The sequence below is a fragment of the Ambystoma mexicanum genome, chromosome 11, assembly GCF_040938575.1.
Source record: "Ambystoma mexicanum isolate Mex_15411 chromosome 11, UKY_AmexF1_1, whole genome shotgun sequence".
Lineage (NCBI taxonomy): Eukaryota > Metazoa > Chordata > Amphibia > Caudata > Ambystomatidae > Ambystoma > Ambystoma mexicanum.
The window spans coordinates 19,436,519-19,460,099 of NC_090934.1; the positions used below are offsets into that span (position 1 = coordinate 19,436,519).

The window sequence follows — 23,581 nt, forward strand, 5'->3', positions numbered from 1 at the left end:
CACCTCCAGTTTCTCTTTGGTGAGGTGGGTTTCTTGTAGTAAGGCTATATCAATCCTCATCCTCTTCAGATACATCATTACTTTATTACGTTTTAGGTAACTATTGAGGCCCCGCACATTCCAGGTCACAACTCTGAGGTTACCCGACGCCATTGACTTGATGTCCTACCTCTTCCCTCCGTTTCCCATGTCGTTCCCGATGACTTAGTCTGGCTCACTTCCTTCCAAACCCCAATAACTTCCCCTTCCCTCCCTCCCCCAACCACACCCCACTGCACACAACTCTTTCCCTCCCCCTCCCCGCCCAGCCCCAACAAATGCCCAGCTCCATCCCTGGATCTCATGCCCACCCGCGTCTGGTCCCTCCTTGGAACACCGAGGACTAGGACCCCGCGGGGTGTCACCGGACTACTAGTGACCTAACTAAGCTTAATGCTACGGGGGTTCAAGGGGTGTCTCCCGAGAGCTCCCGCTTATATGATTAGGATTATTCAGTTCAAGCGGATCTTGCAAGCATGTACTTTCCAAACAGCACATTCCTTGTAGGCCTTATCTAATGCTATATTCTAGTCCCAGCGTCTCGCGCTATGCCACCCTGGGTGCCACAGCCGCATATTATCATCTTGAGCTCCTGTCTGGATACCCAATTCTTGGGGTAAGCTCTGCATATCCAGCCACCCCATGGCATCCTCTGGGGTTTCAAAAAACAAAGTTTTGTTCTTGTGGAACACCTTCAGTTTGGCCGGGTAAGGCAGCATATACCTGTGGCCTGTTTCCCGCAATCTTCTTTTCACCGCTCCAAAGTTCATTCTGCTGCGCTGCACCTACAAGGTGTAGTCTGGGTATGCGATTATTTTAGCTGGCCCCCTTTCGATCGTTCCACCGTTCCCGAAGAATTCGAGTATTTTTTCTCGATCCCAGTAATTCAGGATCTTTGCAATCAATGGCCTGGGAGGGGTCCCTGGAGGTGGCTTTTCAACAGCAAACCCCTGGGTCAGTACCCCTCCAGTTATTTCCTGCAGTAACATGGTTTCTACGTATTCCGTTGGATTAGGCCCTTCAGTTCCTTCTGGCAATCCAATGATTCGGATGTTATTACGTCTGGCACGTCCTTCTGCTTCTTCCACTCTGCTTTCTAGGTTGCCCACCCGCTGCACAAGGGCATGAAGTTCCAATTTGTGGGCGGCGCAATCCACCGTGTTCGGGGCCAACTCCTTTTCCAAGTCCCCGGTGCGCTCCGCCAGTGTTCTCACATCTTGTCTATGTAGGTTTACTGTCATGATCTCTGCTTCCAAAAGGTCAGGGGTTTCCCAACTCCCTTGGAAGCAGATCCATAACCCAGGTTCCGAGTGCCAACCAGTCCCAATTGGGACCTTTTGGACCCAGTCCTGGCGCCAGTGGCACCAGGCTCATAAATATGCCCAGTCCCAGCGCTGGAAGCGCCGGGCTCATAATGCTTGGGTGGACTTACCTGCAGCAGACCATGCTGCTTACTTGCCTGCCAGTTGAGCCTCTGATCCTCTTCTGTTTGGAACTACTTTTCCTGTTGGGTGGGGCAGGAGCCACTCCCTAGATTCAGAACACTGGAACTCTTCTGGAAAGCAGGAACTCTTTTCTTACCAAGGCGTGGCTGTGGAAGGAGACACCTAAGCACTACAGGAGGCTATTTAAACCACACCCGATGGATGAATCTTGCTTTGCGTTATTCTGCATCCTCTGCAGCAGAACGCTCATCGTGTCTTCTGCATCTGATCCTGGGCCTAAGGAAAAAGGCTTACCATCCTGAATCCAGTCTTCAGCAACACCTATAAAGACAAGAAAGAACAGGTTAGCATTACGGTCTTCAGTGACAGTTCTTCACTTACCTGGTCCATCGGCTGTCACCAACGCCTCGCGCTGCATTCCGGCATCTGAAAGACAAAGGCTTACCTACTCTTCATGCGCTCCGGAGGTCTTCACACTGCATTCCGGGATCTGAAAGACAAAAGCTTACCAACTCTTCGCACGCTCCGGAGGCCTTCGGCGCTGCATCCCGCATCTGAAAGACAAAACAAGGTGCGTTTAAAGACATTGGGGAACTTTAATACTCACGTGCCATTACTCCTTTCCACATCTAATCCAGTGGGTATTCCGGCACCCTGCAGCCGCTCCGAACTTGTACCTGCAAAATAAAAAGACAGTTAGAGCGCATCGTGAAGCAGGCAACAAGCGCTTACTTACGTGCTTCCAGGCGCTTCTATTCATCACACGGGCTCCATCTTCAACTCACTTCAGCCCATCATCCGCCATCGCCGGAACCCTGCAAAACAAGAAAAATCATTACTAAAGACTTTACAGACATTAGAATTACTCGAAACTTACCGTTCGTGCAGTAAACGACGGACAGCAGTCCTCTGAAGTCAAGAGGCCTGCTCCCCTTATCCAGTGAAGAAACTGGTTACAGCACCCTGCCCCGAGGCAGATGGAGAGCACGGCGTTCACTTACCTAAGACATCTTACCCTTCAAGTCAGACATACAGTGCACAGAGGTCCAGCCCAAAGAGCCAGCCGTGTGTTACACATCACCTTTGAAGATACGGTATACGCCCAGTCAAGACCGGCGCCTCTACGGGAATCAGGTGAGCGTTACATTTACCTCTTTCTGGACGGCACCGACCTTAAGGTCCAGTGCCACCTTCAGTTCGTTCATGGCCAGCCCCAATTTAGTCTCCCAGGCCACTTTCAGGTCCGCAATCGCAGCTAGCACCTCTTGGATTGTGCCCGGAGCTTCTGCAATCCCGGTGATAGTTTTGTCCTTACTCCTGGCCCCTTCTGCCCCTGGCAATGTCTTGGCATAGTCATCCAGCGTGGTCTGCTTGCTCTTCAATCTTACAGTTTTGTTAGACATCGTGCTGCACCAACTAGGTGTGGGCCAGCACAGCAACTTCTCGCTTGAAGGTCTGCGTAGTGTCAGACTGTTCCTGGTGTTTAGGGCCCACTTCGACCGTGTTGGGTGTATGTGCCGACTGTCTGTTGCGCTCCTGAAATGGGCTGTGTCCTCCCACGTGCCAGGTCTAGCTCAGTGTTATTCCACAGGCTTACGCTGTAATTCTCTCAGGCACTGGTGGTCGGGCGCATTCGCTGGTACCACACACTTCTGCTCCGGGACCCGACAGGTCCCCCTCGGCTATTTGACCTACAGTAGTGTCCAACGCCTTTTCCGAACCCTGTACCGGCACAGGCTACCTTCTGTGTGCTCTCTGGAGTTCAGCATATGTCCTGGAGTGAGCTGCTTTGTTCTGCCACGTTCTATTGGTAACAGGGTCCATCAGAACCGGGACCTCGTCTGGGCGGCTCATTGATCCGTCTCCTTTGCTTGGCTATCTGCGTGGGGGCCTTGGCACCTTGTGGATGTCTCTGGCCCCAGTGCAACCCCCTTCCGTCCTCAGGCCCAGGCACTCAGGTTTCCCCTTTCTCCAACCTGTGTTTGACAGCGGCAACTGCTCAGCTGCCGCGGATGCCGCACTATATAGGGGGCCCATGTGCTCACACGCATTCTAGGGCTGGATGTGCTTCCTTTCATTCCTGTTAGGTGCCACCGAGGAGCCCAACTGGGTGCAACCCTAGGGGCACTCCGACCATCCAATGGAGCCCCCAGTGTCCAGAGAGACCTCTACTGCAGGCCTTCCTACACCATTCTCAGGTGTGTCAGGTCGCAGCACGGCCAGTCAGAGCACCCGCTGGAGCTAGCAGTGTTTAAACCTCTCTGCGGCCGTCCTGGACTGATTTCGGCACTATCCCCCCGGCGATCCGGGTCGCTGTAGGGGCCGGCACCTCATGCCTTGTCCAGCACCCCCCAAGCTCCGACACTGCGGGGGCCTCCGCTCTGCCGGGCACTTCGGAATCCAACTGCAAAGCTAGGAGAGCACAGTGCCAGCCGCTTTGCCGCACCGTGCTCAGTGGCGGCAGCGCCCCCGGGGTTGATCCGCTTCAACCCCCCGCAGTGTCCAGCAATCGATGTAAGCAGGGACCTCCTGCCACTCCTATCCTCGTCTCGGGCCACTGTGTCCGTCTCTCGGTCCGACAGGCCCCCTCCGGCTGGGTCCTTATGTTGCTCATGGGCTGGGCCCCACACATCACATAAAGCTGCAGCGGGCTCAATCACGGCTGCACCAACCTGCACGTACGGCCGCAACACTGCGGTCAGTTTATGGCCCTTTGTCCTCGGTCCGCCATCTTGCCAATCTCCCGATCCCGGGTGCCCAACTTCTTTTCAGTGGCTGTGGCTTCCCCTTGCTTGCCGCTGATCAGCCTCACGCGGCGCTCGATGTATGCACCGGACATTCATACATCCCTGGGTGTGCTGCCGGCATGCTTTTTCTCCAGGAAATTGTATTTTTTCAAAGGATCGGTGCCGGATCTGTGGGAGCTCCTCAAGAGCACGTCCTCTCACGTAGCCATTTAGCCATGCCCCATCTAGTCGTAGAGTTAGTGGCAATTTGTTCCAGCATTTTGCTGCCTTCACTGGGAAAGATTTCCCCTGCCCTTGCACACGTTTAGCTCTAGGAATATTCAGATAAGCCTTATCCTCTGATCTAAGGTGTCTTTGAGGCAGGTACAAAGAAACTTGCTTCTTAAAATATCTTGGGGCTACTCCATACAGACATCTGTGAACTATGGTCATCGCCTTAAAGTGTACTCTCTCTTCCACTCTTAACCAGCGAAGAGATCTCCCCATAGTCACATGTCCTCTTTTTTTAATTCTCTTTGTAGCTCGAACTGCGTAATTTTCCATGACCTGACACTATTGTATATCCCTCTTCGTGGCTCCTATCAGTAAGGCGTTACCGTAGTCAAGGCGTGACAGAATGACCGTTCTTGATATAGTTGCTGCATTCGCTTTATTGATAAATGGCCTTATTGTTCTCATGTGGTACACCCCTTCTTGCAAATCTCTCTAGTCTCGCCGTCTTTCTCCTCGTATTAAACTGCCATCTTGGAACTGCTGTTTCCTTGTGTGGTTTGCCTCGCTCAGAGTGTGCCTTCGTGCTCCGCCTTTTATCCGTGTGGGGAAGTGTGATGGAAGTCAGGTGTGCGTAATGATCAGTAATTGCCTGACCATTGTATTGGGACATGTCAGGTATACAGCTCTGGTGTTAGTCTGTTTTTGCTCATGGTGAGCTGTCCGTGGAAAAGTGTTTGTGTCGGGAAAGTAGTGGAGGGGGATTTGAGTTTCTAAATATCCTACCTGGTAGGATGGGGAAAAGGAGTTATTGGGAAGGGGATACCGCGTCTCATCCTGCAGTGTCCCCCTTCTACTCCCTGAGGACCCCTCATCCGGGTGATCCTCCCACACTGGTCCACTCCCAGGACTGGACCAAAAATGATGGCTGCGTCCTAGCCACCTGGGTGGCAGATCCCCGGGGACTAGCGGGTGAGACACCTTCTGGTTTCTCACACATAATAGCCAGTCAGGTGCTATCCGGAGTAGCAGGAGAAGGAAGAAGTTGTTAAGAGGTGGGAGACGCCGATCGAAGAGGCGGCGATTGGGCTGAGGGCCCTGGACCAAATCGGTGCCATTCAGGAAGACATTAATGATGGTCTTGAAGAGTGGAAGGAGGCCAAGGGTACCTCCCACCGAGTGCCATCATTAATGGGAGAGGAAAAGATGGGAGAGAAAGCCAAGACCATATGAGTGGTTCATAGGTCTGGAGAGGGAACGACCGTTAAGGTCTGTCTGGAGGAAGCGCTGATGTGGGTATCAGCGATAGGGAGGCCACGGATGGAGACTAGGATATCCCTCTTGAACATTTGCCTATCAGACTTGGTGAGAGAGATAGGATAGGGGATAGAGTAGCATTTGGAGAAGATGGGAGAGATTGAGAGCACGTTAGAGGGTGCGAGTAGGCAAGAAGGCATTGTGTGGGAGAAAAGAAGCACAGCCCAAAGAGGAGCACCACGGTAGATAGCGAGGAGAGGATTCACACAGAAAAATCAATGAGCAGGCAACCATAGGGGAACGCAGGAGCAGCATGGGCGGAAGACAGGGCGGTGCGGAGAGGCACACTATAAACACACCCAGATCTGACTTCCTAAAAAGAGGGATAAGGCCTAGTTTTCAACACAAGCAGCAATGAAAAAACAGACACATTCGACTTTCCTAAAAAGATGGAAAAAGGAATACTTTTCAATGCAAACAGCAATGCAATAAAAATGCGACTTTCCTTGGGAGATGGGAGGGATGGTTAAACAATACTATTAACTGAGATGTTTATGTGTGGTGCGGTAAGCGACCTAGGGATCATTTGAGGGGTGGGTCAGTTTAGTGGGGTGCAGTGATAGCTGCCCCCCTGACCGCACCTACCTACTTGGTCACAGCAGGTTGACTGCTGCAGGCTTCTCTCCGGGTCCTTCTCCAGAGGGGGCTGCAATGGGCAGTGGTGCTGTCGTACTGAAATTGCTTCAGGAGGCAAAGTGCCCAATCAGGAAGCAGGGGCAGGCTGGAAAACGGGCAGGCACCCGGAAGAGGGGAAGAAAGGGCTGAGGTGGAGCCACAAGGCAGTAAGATAAAAAATAATAATCTTGGTCCAAAAATGAAGCACCACACACAAGGAAGCAAACTGCACTCGCCCCAAGGGAGAAAGCCTAGCAAAGGCTGCAGCGAGCGCCGGCAAGTCCAGATGGAGTTAGCCCTCGGACAAATGCCCAATCAGGAGGCAGGGGCAGGCTGGGAAACGGGCGGGGACCTGGAAGAGGGGAAGAAAGGGCTGAGGTGGAGCCACATGGCAGTAAGATAAAACAAAATAAACATGGTCCAAAAATGAAGCGCCATGCACAAGAAGTGAACCGCACTTACCCCAAGGGATAAAGTCTAACAAAATGGAGGCTATCATTCAAATGAAATGTTTTGAAATGAGAGGAGATGGTTTGGATAGCAGTTAAGTATTGGAATAGTCAGAATGGAAGGTGAAGGTTCATCAAATATCACATTTGAGATTCCCTGTTCTGCTTCTCAAGTGAACTGTTGCATTCTTGAGCAGCTCTTTTAAGCAAGCGTGAGTGTGTAGGTACAGATGTTGCTTAGTTTGCACAAGGAGGTCTATCCCAGTAGTTGGAGCACATATATTGCAGTGATCGGCTGTTTCCCCTTTGGCTAGCTCTTTCCTCCAGGCAACCTTCAAAGGATACAGCAGCATATCTTCCATCACAGCTTGCAGGAAGGCAGTTGATGGAGCTCAGGTATTTTTCCCAGGCACATGTTTTCATTGCCCTGAGTGAAGCTTAACTTTCTGGCACGTTTTATGATTCAGCACTAAGAATAGAGCTTAGACGCTAAGGGTCCTTTTTGCTTTTGACACCAAGTGTATAGAAGTCAGATGTGCATTGCTAGAAGGTTTGCGCCCATGTTGCCTCATTGCTGCCCCTACTAAACAAGACTGACCTTCCTTACCAATGATTTGCAAAGCAGCATCAGAGTCTGCTTACTTGTGGAAGGCACAGCAGCTTGCAATGGGTACTTGAGGGTATCTCACATAAGACTTCATCAGCCCCCCCACCCCATCTGATTCTCAGCTTTCCCTAAGTGTCATATGATCTGGGGATCAGGAACTCTCTCACCATCATGCATTGATTAAGGCACCTTCACGCTCACTTCTGCACCTCAGTGTATTACACGTCAGGACCATGTTCCAGAGCATTCCTGTGGGTTGCGTCCCATGCAGTCTGCTTGTGGGATATCTGAGGTTCTTCAGACTTAGGACAGTTGAGCTGTGAAGAGCACTCACCTCTTGCTCCACGATGCGGGCTGTGCTATCCTGCCCAGTGTCACCTTCGGGGCCGGGTGGGGTCTGGATTCGCCGCACCAACCTGCTCTCGCACTCCTCCAGGTGCAGTCGGATGTTGAGAAGCTGCGACATGTAAGTCTTGGCCTCTGATTCGTCCTTGTCTTCTGTAAATAGATTGATAGAAAGATTCACTATCAGACTCAAAAGATTCCTGGGAACAACAGCAGAGTTGGGCACTCTGTGGATGACCTGTAGGCGCGGACAAGGTCTCACCAATCATCTACATAGTGGACACCACTGAAATTGGGCCAGCCGCCCCATCAAAGAGAAGACACAGCCCATTACCCACAGTCACTGAGCAGACACCGTCCATTCCCCAGTCACTGAGCAGCTACCACATATTCCTCACAGCACAGTCACTGAGCAGGCACCATCCATTCTCCACAGTCACTGAGCAGGCACTGCCTATTCCCCCATAGTCACTGAGCAGGCACTGCCTATTCCCCCATAGTCACTGAGCAGGCACTGCCTTTTCCCCCATAGTCACTGAGCAGGCACCACCCATTCCCTCATAGTCACTGAGCAGGCACTGCCTATTCCCCCATAAACACTGAGCAGGCACTGTCTATTCCTATTCCCCCATAGTCACTGAGCAGGGCCATGCAGTCCCCACACTCACCGAGTAGGCACTGCCTATCCCCCCCATAGTCACTGAGCAGGCGCTGCCCATTCCCCCATAGTCACTGACCAGGCACTGCCCATTCCCCACAGTCACAGAGCAGGCACCATGCAGTCCCCACACTGACTGAGCAGGCATTGCCTATTCCTCCATAGTCACTGAGCAGGCGCTGCCCATTCCCCCATTGTCACTGAGCAGGTGCTGCCCATTCCCCCATTGTCACTGAGCAGGCACTGCCTATTCCCCATAGTCACTGAGCAGGCACTGCCTATTCCCCCATAGTCACTGAGCAGGCACTGCCTATTCCCCCATAGTCACTGAGCAGGCACTGCCTATTCCCCCATAGTCACTGAGCAGGCACTGCCTATTCCCCCATAGTCACTGAGCAGGCACGACTATTCCCAAAGATCACTCAGCAGGCACCGCCAATTCTCCAGTGTCACTGTGCAGGCACTGTCTATTCCCCCATTGTCCCTGAGCAGGCATTGTCCATTCCCCCATTGTCAATGAGCAGACACTGCCTATTCCCCCATAGTCACTGAGGGTATCCAGTCATAATTTCGAATACAATATATTCGAAAGTAAAAATGTCGAAAATATTTAGTCGAAAAACAAAAATGTCGAAAAACAAAAATGTCGACTTTTTTTCGACTTTTTTCGATTTTATGTGTTAATAATAAATATTTTATTAAACTTTTTTTTAAAAATAATTAAAGGTATTTCCATGGGGGGTGGGGGTGATGGGGAGGATGGGGGGGGTTGGGGATAGGGGTTTGGTTTTTTAAATAATTAATTAATTATTTAATATTATATTAAAGATTTTTTTTAAATAATTAAAGGTATATCTATGGGGGGTGGGGGGGATGGGGAGGTGGGGGGGGGGGGGGGTTGGGGGTGACCCCCCCCATAATAAATGTTACTATCTGGGTAAAAAAAAAAAAAAAAAGTGTTTTGGGTTTTCGATTTTTTTTTCGACTTTTTTTTCAAAATTATGACTTTTCCTATTATATGTATGTTTTTCGACTTTTTTACATTCGACATTTTTTTTCGACATTTTTGCTATTCGACATAATGTTTTCGACTTTTTGACTATAAACCGTCACTGAGCAGGCACTGCCTATTCCCCCAGTCACTGAGCAAGCACTGCCTATTCCCCCATAGTCACTGTGCCAGCACTGTCTATTCCCCACATTGATTAAGTTGTGTTAGGAAAGATTCCTCTTTACTGCACCCTTCCTTCCATTTCTATGGACCCCCAAACTTTTAGCTTTTATTTTTTATCCTGACCTGTACTTTTTACAGTGCTGGGATGCCTTAGGCTTCACTAGACTGTCTTTTACTCATCTGTTATGGGTAAATTGCCATGTCCTTCAGGCTGTCAGTAATGGCAAACATTGTTTCACTTAGTCTAGTTACTTTGTTACTACTTTTAGTAAATTGTTTAAACTTGTGGTAACTTCTATCAGTGTAAAATGCATCTTACAATGCAGTACAATGGGGTTAACTTTTTGTTTTTGCTCTGTTTTGCTCTAGACTAATACTCAAAGGATTTTTGGTTACTCTAGGTGTGCTAAATGGACAACTGGTGGCAGTAGTGACTTTTTACCATGGTTTGATGCATTTCATTTTAGCCTTACCGCATTTGGCTACTAACTGTGGCTAGTGGTCAAACATGGCCGTGCCATGAGATTTTTCGCTTGTCCTTTGGACATCTTGTCTTTTGTGCATCTTCGTGGCCCGAGAGGCCTGGAACATCCTTATATGGACTTCCAGTGCCCGGGAAAGCAGAGGCTTTTTGCGGGCACTGGATGGAGGGCTATCTGTGTTTGCTGCCAGGAAGTGGGCTGGGACTGTCTGGTCCCAATCCACAGTGCCTTTGTGTCTGGGTGAAATTAATTAGTTTTTCTGCCAGTGGTCCTGATTGGACCACTGCTGAGGGGAGTGTGTGCGGGGCAGATCTGCCATTGCCTACTGGGGGGAGCTGACCTTATCTGGCTTTTTGGATAAGAAGACCACTGTACCCACTCTAGAGAGATTCTGGAAGACACTGAAGGAGCCAAGACTCCTGTACAGCTACAAGACTTGCAAGGAGATACTGGACCAGTCAGAATAAGGCTTGGCGACCAACCTCTGCTGCTGCCCTGGTAGAGGCCTGTCCTGTGGAGGATCTCAGATCTCCAGCAATCCTGTGAAGGAGCTGCAACCCTTGGAGTGGAGAGAACATCCATTCCAAATGTCAGCTCGGAATCCTACGAAGAAGAGCCTTTGGATGGGCCCCAGGACCGCCCTGTGGCTGACCAGCCCTGAATTTGGGCTACGGCGCTGCAGACGTCACCGTTCCGAGTTGAGGCCTGGAACTTGGGGGATCTTCAGCGTGTGCAACAAGACTTACCTCTGCAAAATATTGTGGTCCCGGCATCGAGGGGAACTGAGATAGGAGGGAAAGTCAGACTGTGCCAAGTGAATCCCTTTGCATCACTGTGAATCAGTGGCCGTCATCCGAAACTGCTTACCTGCATCCATTCCTGTCCTGAGGGGGGGCCTGCATCAAGTTTTGTTGCATTCTTCCACTGAGAGTCCTTGGACCAGCATCAGATACCAACCGGAGATCTGCTCGAACCTGCAACCCGTGGGGATCAAGGGCTGAGGCTGATGGCGGGAAAAGTGACCTCAGACCTTCTTCAACCTACCTGCCAAGTCTCATGAAGAATCGAAGTACAGGGGGTGATATACCGAAACTTACCTGCCCCCTAAACTCCTTTTAAAAGTTTGCTGACATTTCTAAAACTTTTCTAACACTTTGGGTTTGCCATTGCTTGTTCACACAAGCAATCAGAAAGTTGGGAACACGTTTGTTAGCTAGATTACCTCGTCCCCTCACACCTGGAACTGCTCACTGGGCCCCAGAGACCCTACCTTCATTTTTTCCAGCTTCCCAAACTATGTGGAAACTTTGCTGAACTTTTGGGCACAAAGCACCAGACAACTTGGGGTTGGACATCTGAAGTTAGTGGGTATTCTCTGTGAACTTGTAGTGCTAATACTAATTTGTATCTTCACTTTCAGGGGTTTGAGATGTATTTTGCACTACACCAGTAATTGTATATATGTATCTAATTTTTAGTATTGTGTGCTAATATTAACTGTTAGTAGTCATTTGACACTGTTTTATTTGGCTATAAGTAAATATGTATTGCTATACCTGTTTGTCTAAGTGTGTTCCATTGACTGCTTTGCTGTGTGTGCTCATTGTGGACCCCATACATGCTCACCACCTCTTGAGACTTAGCCTGGACCACTCGCCCTGCTACCTTGTACTGGTATGGCTACAGCTCCCCAGAGTAGTTCCTGTCACAATATAGGTTTGCCGTCTATACATCTGTCCACCAGGCCGGAGTATAGAAAATCAGTTCTAACATGCCGGCACAGTCTATTCCCTGCAGTCTATGTCTTATTCCACAGTCATGGAGCAAGGCTCTCACTAAGGTTACCCCCAACTGATCAAGTAATGGGGAGACGGTCTATTCCCTGCAGTCATCGTCTTATTGCACAGTCATCGAGCAAGGCTCTCATTCAGATAACCCCCAACTAATCAAGCAAGGGGCAGATCCCAGGTACCTTCTCTATAGAGCCACAGCCGAGCAGAGATTATTCTCCCATCATTGCCCCGATCTAGATGTGTCTTGTATCCACTCCCTCCACCGGCCCCTCACCTGTCTCCATAGAGTGTAGCAGCTGCTGGTGGTGCACTTTACATGCCGCCACTTCCTCCTCCAGATGCAGGCGATCGGCCACCGAGAAAAGCTGACAGTCCCGGCTGTCCACCAGGAAGTCCTCGAAATGGGACTGGAGGCTTGTTAACACCTGGAGCTGGTCTGCCTGGGCCAAGGATCGAAGCTAGAGGAGAGGAGGACAGAATGTTAATCACCATCGTCTTCGCCATGTTTAAGGTAACGCTGATCCCTGGCACTGGGCACCAGCATGTGGCCCTGAAGGTCTGTGCCAAATTCAAAATCCAGGAAAAACACAGATCGGCACATAAGTACTAAATATAATATTAATTATTGCCAAACAATCATAAACAAAGAGCACGGATGCAAATGGATACATGAGTAGTTGCAGGAACCACAAAGACTATTTTTATGGAAGGCAATGAAAGTTCATGGACAGTATTGAGGTAAGCCTTCTTTATTGCATGGATGCTGGCACAGTACCTAGGTTGGTAAGTAGGGAGCAACCCTGTAACTCTTACCGGAGCCCATTACCCAGGTACATCACTCCTTGTCCAACGGTCACTCCTGGAACTCATAGTTCACACCTGAACTTTTCATACCTTGTGTTAGGGGAGTTTTCCTAAAGTCGCACTTGGAGGCAAGACTTTAGTAAGATATCCCAGTGGTTTGTAGATTTCCAACGTTTAGTATCAGTCTGTAATTCTCTGGGACCATGGTAGAGTGGCAGAGCAGTCAGGCTGATCTTAAGAAGAAGATGTGAGCTGTAGGTAAGTACACAGAACCTAGCTAGAAATGCACATCAAAGAAACACTTACACATACATTTATATTAAAATATAGATTTATTATATTTCCACAAGTCCCCCTGGTAAATACAGAGCACAATAAGCCAACAGACATCGGTATACTTTACAATATTTTCAAAAGGCCACTTCTTAGTTGGTAGTTGCTGAACCTGCACAATTGTTACAGGGGTTTGACAGGTCTACTGTACTATCTGTAATAACGCGTACCCAAACAGTAATACAGTAATTGTATTTAGTCAGCCTACACATATAAGATAGTGATTTTTGTGTTATCCTAGCAGAGCTTCGGGTTCTATAGGAAGTATTGCAGCACAGCAAGTCTTTGAAAGTCAGAAATGCAACCTTAGCTAAAATGCATTTCGTAGCGGCTTAAAGTCATGAAAAGTAGCAGGAAATCAAAAGTTCCTGTGGACACTTTCTAGTCTCTCGGAAGGAAGATACAAGACGACTTAAACGTCAAAGAACCTGTGAAAGGACTTGTTAATGGGACAGAAGCCGCAACTTGTGTTGGAGGTAAGAGGGGGTTGCCCTGTACACCTCTACGTGCACTCCAACGCTCTGGAGCGACTTTCTGGAATAAGGTAAGCAATACCTTTCCCCCACAGTACCTTAGGTTTGAAGAAAACGTTTGTGGTGGATGGTCCGCAATGTTGCAGCTGTGGACCAAACCTCTGGATTCCTTGGTCTGATGACGTAAGGCACGACCATGGATGGGATCTCTCAGCAGCACTCTTGAGGGAGGATCTGTAGCACGACTTAACAACTTCTTTGGTCACTCTGCGGTTTTGGCACCTTTTCTGCAGCACCAACAAACGACACGATTCGCCCGGTCAATATTCTTCAGTTCCTGCAGTTTCACACTTTGAAAGCGGGGTCAGGACAGCAGTGATCTATTCACGGTGTTGCAAAGGGGCTGCAGGTGTCTCTAGTTGTCTTTTTCTTCGATTACTTCAGCTTCCGGTGGTCGACTTGCTTTTCACTACAGGAGCCTCACCTTTTATACAGTTAAAGCACTCACTCCTCTGCAATCTTCCTCAGGAGTTTACAGAAAGTGGGGGTTTTGCTCTCCAATCGGGACAATGAGACCCCTAATGAGAGCTGGTCCCATTCAGGCACTCTGGCAGACAAAGGACAGGAGGGTGGAAAACTCCTCTCCCACTTCCTACTTGCCCAGACACTCCGGAGCCTAGGCGGGGAACCCAAGAGTTCCAGTCAAAGGCAAAACACACACACACACAGGCCTTCTCCTCCCAGAATGGCAGAAGGGCTAACAAATAACAACTACGCTAGTAATGGCGAAAGAAGAAAGGAGGCCCCAAGTTGGTACTTGGGTGCCTCTATTGTGCATTACCAAGGCTATGGACATAGCCTGCGGTAGGAAAATGACACACAAGTTGGTAGAACACGTCCACTGCCACTAGCTGTCACTAGGTGATAGTCTATGTGACTAAAATGTCACAGGAGCCGAGAGAAGGGGGATACTAGGTATCCCTTTGGCACTCCACTTAAGGTGGTGTGTGCCAATCACTCAGAATATAACGTTTTAGGAGCGCTACTAAGTATCTGCCTATCATTAAGAAACGTAGGTAATCTAGGACAAAGGAAATAATCTCTAGAGGGCCCTAGGGTCCCCAGCAACACTGCCTGTAGGGCGCCTGGTGCTGCAGTAGCAAAACACAGATGCCTTTAAGAGCTATGGAGCCCACAGACTCCATAGGGCAGGTAGAATACAAAGACTAGTGTTCCAAAAGACAGAGCCGACAAGAATGAATGAGTGGAAAAAGGCTCCACTTATTCAGGATTAAAGAAAAAGGTCCCGAAGTCCAGCAAAATGTGCTGGGGGGGGGGGGTCTCACTAGGAGAGGGGATGAAGCATAACAATGTTAAGTCATCATATTCTACTCTACACCAGACCACAATAACTATCACTTCACATTTTCAGGGAGTCTGACACCTCTCTGAAACACTGGCACCAGGGGGCCATCTTCTATTAATCTGGCCCAACACGTGGCTGGCTGGCTTTTCTGTGATTCGTCTTAGCGCTGATACATTCTTAAAACTCGTTACGGGGGAAGGTGCAGGTCACCTTTAAATCAGGTCCCCTGACAAATAAAGCCCTTCAAGATGCTACCCCTGAATATATGCAGCAATGTTTTTGATTTTAGGGTGCCATTTTGCGGAACAAATAGGACCTGTAATTTAGAAATAAATACAACCCTCAGACCCTCTTGCTCGTTTCCTTGGTGACTTTTGCATTGCCATTCCATTGGCTGCTGCTGACACCGGGCTCCTTGATATGGTTTGCTCCAAACGACAGTATCATATAATGTTACTCACTCACGGAATTGTCTCAGACTTGATGGGCAGGTACATCGCACCATCCCCCTGGCATGAGTCACAGAGGGTGCCCGACTCATGCTTTCCTTTACTCAGGGGAGCAAGGAGGAGCTGTTGGCCGTAGTACAAAGTGTCTGGCCTTCTTTTCCCATCACTCCCCAAACACCTCAACCTTTTCCCTGGCCTGCCGTAGCTAAGCTGTAGTTGGGACCCCAAATGGTTCAACAGTGGCGTGACAAAATCTTCCAAGGCACCTGTGATGATGGGAAGGCACTCCTTCTCCTTCACTCCCCTCAACCCCTTAAGTGGCTGGAAGAATCGCACTTTAGGAACCTCCACTCTGCTGTTTGGGAAGCAGTAGAGATCTTCCTCTAAATTGCAGGACTTGGCGGTCAGTCTTCGGCCAGGAGCTTTACAGTTTTGCTTTGTGTACAGAAGAATGTTTGTTGGCCAGCTCCATATGTGCGAAGTCCCTCTATAAGCCAAACATGGGAATCAATCCATGCACACGAGCACAGGATGACTTGCTGGCTGCTAGGGTAAAGTGATGAGCCCTCATCTGTGCAGTGTAAGGGTGCAGGAGAGAGAGGCTGACATAGGGGTGACAATTTCACAAATATTTATTGAGATATTAGAGAAAAACCTATCTGGCCCGATCACTAGGAGGGGTTTCCCCGCCTCAACCAAAACTAAAGGAACTGTTGGAATGTTTGTCAAATACTCACTGCCCTGTGGCCAAACCTATCTCTAGTCCTTACACACTACATCTAAGGATATATAATAACACAAAAGTTCTCCCACTAAGGGGATTTATTTATTTATTATTTATGTATTGATTTGTTAGAGCGCACAAAACCCTCGGGTATCTCGGCGCTAATTTCATACGGGTGCATTAGTTACATTGGGTTGCCAAGTTACAGGTTACATTGCGTGAAAAGAGGTGCATGAAATGTTACATTTTACAATACAGAAGGACGTTAAAAGATGGGGAGTGGGGCAGGACAGATGGGGATGCAATAGTCTGAGTGGGAATTCAGTCACTTGAACAGCTACATCTTCAGGTTTCTGCGGAAGGTCCAGTAGGCCTGTTCTTTTCTGAGAGTAAGTGGCAGATTGTTCCAAAGTTTGGCTGCCATGACCGGAAACTCTTTCCCCCTGCTGAGCGGCGGTTGAACTTGGAGGTCTTCAGGAGGTGAGAGTTGGAGGATCTTAGAGGGCGGGTAGTGGTGTATTTCACTGCACACCGTGACATGTAGGTCGGGCAGTGTTGGAGAGAACGCTGGACCAGGGATATTGTCTAGATTTTAATCTGTTCCTGGATGGGCAGCCAGTGTACAGCTCTCCTGGCTTCCGAGATATGGTCCGATTTGGAGAGGCCAATGGCTATTGGGAGAGCATTATTCTGGATCATCTGGAGTTTACAAAGGTTGCTTTCGAATGTGCCGGTAAATAAGGTGTTGCAATAATTGAGCTTGGCTCCAATGATGGCTCTTGCTATTGTAAGGCAGTTAGTACTTGAGAGGATGGGCCTGCTGGTATGATGCAGTTTGGCTGTGTGGGCTGGCGCTGAAGCGATTGAGTTCACGTGACGTGAGAAGTTGAGGTGGTCATCCAGGTAAACCCCCAGAGACAGTTACCATTGATGATGAATTCTTTGTAAGCTGGATCAATGTTACACAGTGTGGAGATTGACCTGATGATGACATTTTCCGTGTTGTCGTCGTTGAGACAAAATTGCTGGGAACCCATCCAATTTTGAATGAAGTCATAGACGGCGTTTATGGTTGCCGAGTCCTGGTCGTAGGATCTGGAGAGTGGGATAAGGAGCGGTGTATCATCAACATAGTTTGTGTATGAGATGCCTAGTAGGTTAAGGTGGTCAAAGAGGGGTTTAGTGTAAATGTTGTAGAGAGTGAGGGCAAGACAGGAACCTCAGGGAACTCCACAAGTGACAGGAGTGGGTTCGGCGCAGAAGTCGTTCATGAAGAGACAGGAGAATATCGGCTAAGAAGCATCTCACCCAGTCAGAGGCTGATTGTGAGAAGTTAATTGTTGAAGCGAGTTGAGAACAGAGTATTTAGTGGTCTACCAAATCGAATTCTGCAGAGAGGTCTAGCATCATCAGGAGGGCCGGTTTGCCAGTGTCTTTGATGTCATCGATTTGTATTATCAGATCTAGTAGGGCAGTTTCAGTTCCATGCTTGAGGCGGAATCCCGATTGGCGAGTGCCCAGAATTTGGTTTTTCTGTAGCTGTTGTTGGATCTGGATGTAGGTAAACCGATCCAGAATCTTCAGGAGGTAGGAAACTGTGGTAATCGGCAGTAGTTAGTCGGGATAGATGGGTCTAGGGAGGGTGTTTTGAGGAGCGGTAGGACCCATGCTTCCTTCAGGGAAGATGGCACTTTGTTGGTGGTGAAGGATGCATTGATGATGGCTGTGAAGATAGGTATCCGTGTCTCGGCACAGTCTTTGATGATAGGCGAAGGACATGCGTTGCCTTTGCAGTGTGATGGTTTGAGGCTCTTGAGGATCCTGGAGACGTCCATGTCTGAGACGGGGTTGAAGCTGAACGGGATGCTGGAGTGGGAAGGTGATGGGATCTGTGCTGTGGGTGCTAGTGGTTTTGTAAGCATGGTCAGTTGCTTGGCAGCGATTTATTCTTTGAGGGATTGACCTCGGCATTTAGGGCATCTTGGACTTTTTCTCACCAGGTGCTGTCTTCTGTCTGGTCTGGCTGGGGGTTCACAGGGATTCTAGTTCTTGGAGGATGGTGAACAGTTCCTGGGAGTTGGATGAGGCATTACTAATTCTAGATATTGTCTTTGTCATCGTGGATTTCCTTTTTGTAGTTTTTGGCAAGGGAGGCGGAAAGGGCTTTGGAGGCAGGGAAGGGTTCTCCTATCCTGGCTACCACAGCGGTGCGCTGATTGGAGCAGATTTCAAGGAGCTACGGAGTGAACCAGGCATTGTTTTTTTTAGAGAAGGTTTGGCTTTTCTGAGTTTGAGAGGGGCAAGCGTGTTGACTGCTTCTGCGACAGATATCATGTAGAGGTCAACAAGTGCTGCAGGGTCTGTTACTGAGGGTGGTGGGTGCGCCAGGGTGGGAAGTAGAGGTGCAAGGTTGGTCAGGTTGAGGTTTTTGGTGCACTGGGCCATGCATTCTTTTCTCCTGGTGGACGCTGAGAATTCTTCTTGAAAACTTTTCAAAAAGCTCCCAAGCCAGGGGGAAGGACTCCTTTCCCCTGACATCGATATCTTATCCCACAAAAGTTCACACAATGTACATAGGTCTGGATTCAGGCGAACAACGCCCTTCTCCTGGATTGGGTATGGACTTCCACATCCTTTCACTGGTCCAGGGGGTAGAGGTCTCTTGCTCTGATGTCCTCCGGATCCCCTGATAGGTTACACAGTCATTCAATAGAGTTTGACATTCTTTCCAAGTGTAGGCAAACTTCCACTCTCTCATATTGGTATTTTATTTGTCTGGGTTCCAGACCCTTCTACAGTGTTTGGCTAGCTTTGCCTCAGCCACTGAATTGAGCAAGATTTTCTCCTTGACCATTTCTTTATTGTTGGGGTCCTTAACCTTCTCTGGTAGTCAGTGGTTTTGGGTTTCTCACTGACACAAGGCAACTTTCCTCTGATGCACACTTTGTTCACTTTACTTCCCATTGGGGTCCTCGGCCCTTCTCTTATGAGTAGCGGGCTTAAGCCTGCAGTACGTTGAGGATGATTGCCTCTGTTGCTTATCTGGACTTTTTCGGGGTTACTGGACCCTTCTTTGGTGTTCAGTACGCTTATTGGTACAACCACTGGGGAGGATGAATTCCTTGTATGCAGTATTCTTGATGGTAGGGGTCCTCAGCCTTCTGGACTTATTGGTACAGCTCAAGGGACGAGGAAGAATTCCTCGGCTGCAGTATTCTTGATGGTAGGGGTCCTGGACCCTTCTCGGGTGGTCAGTCGGTTTACTGGTACGGCCACTGAAATGAGGAAGAATTCCTCGGATGCAGTATCCTTGATGGTGGGGGTCCTCGACCCTTCCCTGGTGGTCAATGGACTTATTGGTATGGCCACTGGGATGAGGAAAGGGAGCTGAGATACATGTTGGGCCTTTCGGGGTCCCCAGGCACTGGGGTTTCCAAGGGGTTGAGCCTACTTTACTTGCGCTGCCACGTCCCTTCCGGGTCTCCCGCTCCACCAGTTACCTTGATTTGGGTGTAGGTGCATCACCAGGGCTTTCATGAACAGCGGTCCTCCAGCTTGTTTATGCAGGCTCTTCAGGCTGCCATCTGTTGTTGGGTGGCAATTCAACCTACAGCTTTCCTCCGCTCGGCTTCCCTCTGGCCTGTTGCACAGGCCCGGTCTTGCCCGAAAGCTCACGCGTCTGACTGCCAGCGTCCTCTGTACTCACCTTCCTCGAATCTGCCAAATGAGCTTGAAACTCCTGCGTCGGACAAGTGCTGCACTCACAGCCTATCCCGACTGGGCTTGATGCATTACTTAGTTCATTGCCAGTTTTTAAACAATGTAGCAAGGTCTCATTCGACCCATGATGTGTGTCCTTTTTTTCTCTCTTGGTTCCAATACTCATGACTCCGCTGGGTCAACTTATACCAGCACTCCTATAAATAGTGATCTGCATGGTTCCTATGCTCTTGTTCATCGTGGTACTTGAGGTCACGCAGAGGTCTTCTGTATGAAAATAGCACAGGGGTCTAGGTCAGAAGAGGAAAGAGGAGCTAGAGTATGTGTTGGTGCAATGTTGTTTACTGGGCCATACCCCAGGTGGTCATCCTTGTCCCCAGGAGGGGAGTTGCTCCCCATGAGGGCCTCCTGCTGTGATGAATCCAGTGGCCCGTGGACGGCAGCCGCTACCTGATCCTGCCCCTGGGGGCGGATATATGAGGGAGGATCACAACTAACGGAGAGACATTTTGACTCCATTGGAGAAGATACAGTATTCCCCTCCAACCCCCCCATGAAGAAGATCATCTTGCATCAAAGACTTTAATGGCCTATTGTCAGTTAATGGTCCCGTCCCTCCCACCTGTCCCACCCCCTCCCCTCCCCCGCAGAAGATGTCTCTTCTCTAAACTTCTATGGGCAGAACGCCATCTTTTACCCAAACACCCACAACCAACACATGGCATCCTTTTTCTGATCTGCCCCTATGTGAAAACCTGATGGTACTGGGAAGAGAAATAAGGAGTGTGTGCAAAGGAACAGAAACTCGAAGTATCACATGTAGACTAGTCGTTTTGCCATACCTAAGTGCACAGGACATTTAAAGAAGGAAAATGCACTAGGGAAGTGAGCGGTGCAGGAGACAGCGTTAAGCCCCAGGTTGGGACTCGTGAACAGGGAGCAGGCCGCTGGAACGGAGGAAGAGAAGGCGTGTGAGCCAAAAGGGTCGTGGAGACGAGAGGGGCCGTGCTGGATGTCCTAGAGGTAAGACCGCTCGCTGAAGCAGCACTCTTCAGTCCCAAATGAAAGGGGAAGCGGGCCAGTCACTGCAGAGCTGCGTGAGCAGCTGGGAGAGCGTCCACACGCCTCCCAATGGAAATCGGATGAAGGGATCCCGCAAAGAGCATCGGAAATGCAGGGCGTTCCGGCAAGTGCGAGAGCACTGATTGATTGAATGGAACGAAATTGCTAATGTGAGAAAATCCCAAAGGTTACAAAAATCAATAACCGATGAGAAGAATGTTTGAATGCTGTCAAGACAAATTCCAAAGGCAAACCCCAACCCAATACAGACGCGTAAGCCGCCAATATGGCGGGAGAGGTTTGAACAAGCATTACCAAAGATAGATATGCCAAGCACCGCACGGGACATGCTATTTTGATGCAACTACAGAACTGAGAAACATAGAAGACCACCTGGCAGGAGAGTGTACCAAGCAATTGAGATTGAACCAAGACTTATGGCAGGAGAGTATAGCAGGCAATCTACAAAGCTACAAGAAGTTTCACAGAAAGACTTTATTGCTTAAACAAGGACTTGGTGAGTCCAAAGCAGGTCTAAAGACTCTTACCCAAAGCAACACTTTTGCAATCCTATTTAAAGAATCTAGGGAAAGGGAAACATCCTCTGGGTCCAAGGGCCTTTTACCTTGAAGAACATTTTTGTTGGGAGTTATTACTTTTTGTTTTTTGAGCACTTTTGCCACCCTCGAGACAAAGATATTTCCTTTCACTGTTTGCTATTTTATTTATAATGTGAGGGACAGGATAAGAAGTGCTGGACACAAGCACAGATTATTAGTTACAGACTTTCTGACACAGACAGATCCTTAGTTTTGCTTTCTAGGTAGGGAAAGTCCTCTTTAGAACAGAGCTAGAAAGGTATTTCCTCGACCTCTTTTCATTTAATGAACGTCGTTGTTAGAAAACATGTACAGATTGTGTCTGCCTCTCATTGCTGACTCCTCAGGGCACACTCAACCACCCCTAGGGGGAAAATTGGGTAGTAGCCATACCTCTTTAGCCTCATGGGAAACATCTGCCTCCTAGGGAAAAGTGACGACACCTAGTGACTCGTCACAGCAGTTTGAGACCCTCTACCATGATCTTAGACAGTAAAGACCCTAATCTCTTTAAAAAGATGGAACATCTTTGTTGCCCCAGCTGCCTTTTCCACTCACAGTTTGATGTTATTTAAGCAGTTGATTTGCAAACTTGGAGCTCCATACCTTCTCGGCAGTCCAGCCCTGAACTACGTCAATGTCCTTCCTCATGTAGTTCCAGGAAATGAGGCTCTTCGTGTTGACATGCAGCTGGTGCCAGAGAGACATGACCTTCTGGTAAAGCTGCTCGACCCTAAGAACAGACGCAAAGTGTGAGGGCAAATGTGTGATATGAAACAGGGCAACAACCTGAAAAAGAACACTGAAAAACAAACATGTCAGAGGAAGAAAGCGTGGTAACAGATAGGTTAGCTGGAAACATCACCAAAATATATAAAAAGTAAAAAGTCAACAGGAGAGTTAGGGGCCAGTTGCACATCACAAAAGACCACGGACGGAACCAAAAGCGAAACAAAAAAATTAAAGAGGAGATATAGTGACCATCACAAAACCAAACACAAGAGGTGAAAAAATACAGAACAAGGGGTGTGGCACCATGCGTCATGACTGACCCATAACAGGAAAGCTGCTACTTGTGTATCTGTGCTCCATACAGATACACAAAGAGACAAACATCTAAGAAGAATAGCAACATTCACAATAATGAAGGTTCCAACACAAGGCACGAAAATGGGGAAACCAGAAATGTGAGCCTCGAGAGTTAGAAGTAATCATTGTGTTCGGGAATTGAACACTCGAGCCATCACAGGCGAGATGGGAAAAATAATGGAAGACAGGTGTGCAAGTCTGGGGATAGAAGCAGGAGGCAGGCAGGCAGAAAAGAAGGGAGAGAGTCCAGTAAGCGTGAGGCATGACCAGCCAAAAGGACAGAGTCCCTGGAGTGTTGCGGTCCACTGGGAACAGTCAGTGTGGAGAACAGAGCTCTCAGCTGGACAGTTACCTGTTAGCAAGCTCAATAGCCTCGTTGTTCGGTGGAGGGACCAGGAAACAAGCTGAAGGAACCATTGCCTCGTTGCCTGTGGGGCTGATGACCTTCCACTTGGTCCTGTGGGAGTTGTCTTCCAAGACACACTCCTCATTCTTGCTGATGGTGATCTAAAAAGAAAAAAGCAGTAATTTCAGAAGTGCCGTACTGTTAACGAAATCCATGAACACAGGGTTTTCTGAGGAAAAATAAGCAACCATTAATATCACCTCATGATGGTTGGGCTGTTTAGGAACTCGACAAACACTGAGTTCACAAGGCTCAATGTTTCAGAAAATGAGCTTCTTGGTCTTCTTAAACCAGATGCTTTGAGAGTATTATTGAATGCTGAAATGACTAACAGCATAGTAGCCCAGGGTGCCACAAAGGTGACTAACCAGGACCTAATAAATACAAACCCACCTGAGACATTAACGCCAATCTAGTTAATTTAGTGCATTGTGAATTACTAGCAGGAGTCTACTAGAAACGTAGCCACCTGATTTACTAATAGGCATCTACTAGATACATAGACATGTGACTTATTAAAAGACATTGTGGTAGGTCAGAATCAGGAAACGGACAAGGAGGCATGTTCTCTGAATTCTTTTATTTTTTCTTCAACGTAAAAGGCCTTACCTTTCCGTACGCCTAAGATTCTAAGCCCTACTCTAAACAAAGGGACAAGTAAAAAAGTGCTTGTCA

General features: G+C 48.7%; 1 protein-coding gene across 20 annotated transcripts in view; it reads right to left on the reverse strand.

The window, feature by feature from the left end:
- MACF1 (microtubule actin crosslinking factor 1) overlaps positions 1-23,581 on the reverse strand; it is a 1,825,008-nt gene that overhangs the window by 1,222,868 nt on the left and 578,559 nt on the right. For all 20 annotated transcript variants that reach the window (XM_069622429.1, XM_069622430.1, XM_069622431.1 and 17 more), the window contains 4 exons: positions 22,853-23,007; positions 22,018-22,144; positions 12,156-12,339; positions 7,764-7,927 (listed from right to left, as the gene is read on the reverse strand). In XM_069622429.1, the coding sequence (XP_069478530.1) occupies positions 7,764-7,927; positions 12,156-12,339; positions 22,018-22,144; positions 22,853-23,007 (630 nt within the window). The remainder of the gene's footprint in view (positions 1-7,763; positions 7,928-12,155; positions 12,340-22,017; positions 22,145-22,852; positions 23,008-23,581) is intronic.